The following is a 1,713-nucleotide window of genomic DNA, read 5'->3' as shown; positions in this document are numbered from 1 at the left end:
GAAGCAAACATACAACATTTACAGTCACGTATCAATAGTTTAGAAGAACCCAGAAAATCCTAATTCCGAAGAAGTAAGAACACAAAGCTAACCTTAAAGACACTGGCATATTGAAAAAACCTATACATTATTGAAATGTAAAAATCCCACATACAGAGATATATTCTCCAAATGTTATATCCGCTAAATAAAGTCACTGATACAAATTAACACAAATATTTATGACATAAAAGTTTTACAAATAGAAAGGATTAGCAGCACAATCCACAATCGATCTAAGATCCTCCCAATCTGCATGCTTTAAGAGGTCGTAAAAGTCTGAACACATAGAGTTGGAGAAGGATGATGCAGCAGGTGTCACCTGAGAAGCTGAGCTGAAATGGCCTAAATATTGTTGGTTTCCAATATTATCACCAAAATAAGGATAGGGTTTCTTCTCATTTTGTCGAATTATTGGAGCATCGAAACTGATATAACTTTGGTTATTATGATCAGACTCCAAGCTGCATGTTTTGGAGCTTGCATCAACTGGATTGATACTGATATTCCTCTTGGCACAGACATCTCTCCAGTCTGGTCTGTACTTCTTATAGGAAACATTCCGCTTTAAAATTCGACATAGCGTCCAAACTTCCTGTAAAGCAGCAACTCAAGAATGAAGAATAATGTTTTACCCAACTTTATGTGAAAACTGATGATGAAGATTCAGTATATCTATATTCATATTGTTCATTCATTCTTTCCAGGATCTACCTAATATTATATGGCACATATAAAATAGTAAAACCCTAAAGAGGTAAGTAGACATAGTGAATCACCTAATATATATGCTTGTGGACAAATTCAGGCCTTAGATTCCACTATTGATCTCAGAAAAAAAAAAGATATTTCTCCACAACTTAATAATTAATAGAGTAAAAAGATTGGAGTTTTAAATTTCTTACAGCTTCTTGATCAGCAAGGCTTTTGGGTTCAATATGTTTGTTGCTTTTATCATCACTGGGTGGAAGGCGAAACTCGTGCATCATCCAATCAGTCTTGGTGCCTTTTCCGGCGCTTCCACGATAGTAGACAAGGGATTTCTTTAGTCCAATGCAATCTCCAGCCGAAGAATAAATTGGTCTATCAATACCAGTGGCTTTCCAGAATCCAGAATCTGTCACTCTGTTAGGTCTTATGCTGTTCCTATATTTTCTTCCTCTTTTGCAAAAAAAGTACCACTCCCTGTCTTTTACATTACTACCTTCTGCATATCAAGCAAGCTAAATTAGAACCATTAAGTATCAGAAAAAATTAGATTTCAGTTTTCAACCTTGAGCAACATCTACTTCTGTAAGCTGATGAAAATTAATATTCACAACAATTTTGAGCAAAAGATGACAGAAAAATTGACAGATCTTAAAGATTAAAACATGAGAGAAATCATGACATACTTGGAAGATCCCATGGATCATACTTGTAGATATCAGCCTGTTTTATAAGGTCCATACGGACCGGTCTCTTTTCGACTTTCCTTTTAAGATAAAACCCCACAAGTTCTTCATCAGTCGGATGAAACCGGAACCCCGGAAGTGGAACATCATCTTCTTCCTCTTTATTATTGATCACGCTACTGATATTTTCCACTTCCATGGTTCTTAATATTATCCTCCTTCTCCTGTGGGAACAGGCTAGCTAGGTTAAATATGAAAATAGAGGAACCTTCTTGATACT

General features: G+C 35.7%; 1 protein-coding gene across 2 annotated transcripts; it reads right to left on the bottom strand.

The window, feature by feature from the left end:
- LOC111370716 (transcription factor JUNGBRUNNEN 1-like) lies at window positions 1–1,713 on the bottom strand. Of its 2 annotated transcripts, none has more exons than XM_022992557.1 (3): window positions 1,434–1,713; window positions 945–1,243; window positions 1–634 (listed from the first exon to the last, which is right to left on the bottom strand). In XM_022992557.1, exons 1-3 carry the CDS (start codon window positions 1,630–1,632, stop codon window positions 236–238), a joined length of 897 nt encoding a protein of 298 aa, XP_022848325.1. In that variant the 5' UTR covers window positions 1,633–1,713; the 3' UTR covers window positions 1–235. The 2 variants fall into 2 exon arrangements, with proteins under 2 accessions (XP_022848325.1, XP_022848324.1); XM_022992556.1 differs by having other exon boundaries at window positions 945–1,246; window positions 1,434–1,710.

This window comes from Olea europaea, chromosome 21 (assembly GCF_002742605.1).
Source record: "Olea europaea var. sylvestris chromosome 21, O_europaea_v1, whole genome shotgun sequence".
NCBI lineage: Eukaryota > Viridiplantae > Streptophyta > Magnoliopsida > Lamiales > Oleaceae > Olea > Olea europaea.
This window is presented reverse-complemented; position numbering and strand designations above follow the sequence as displayed.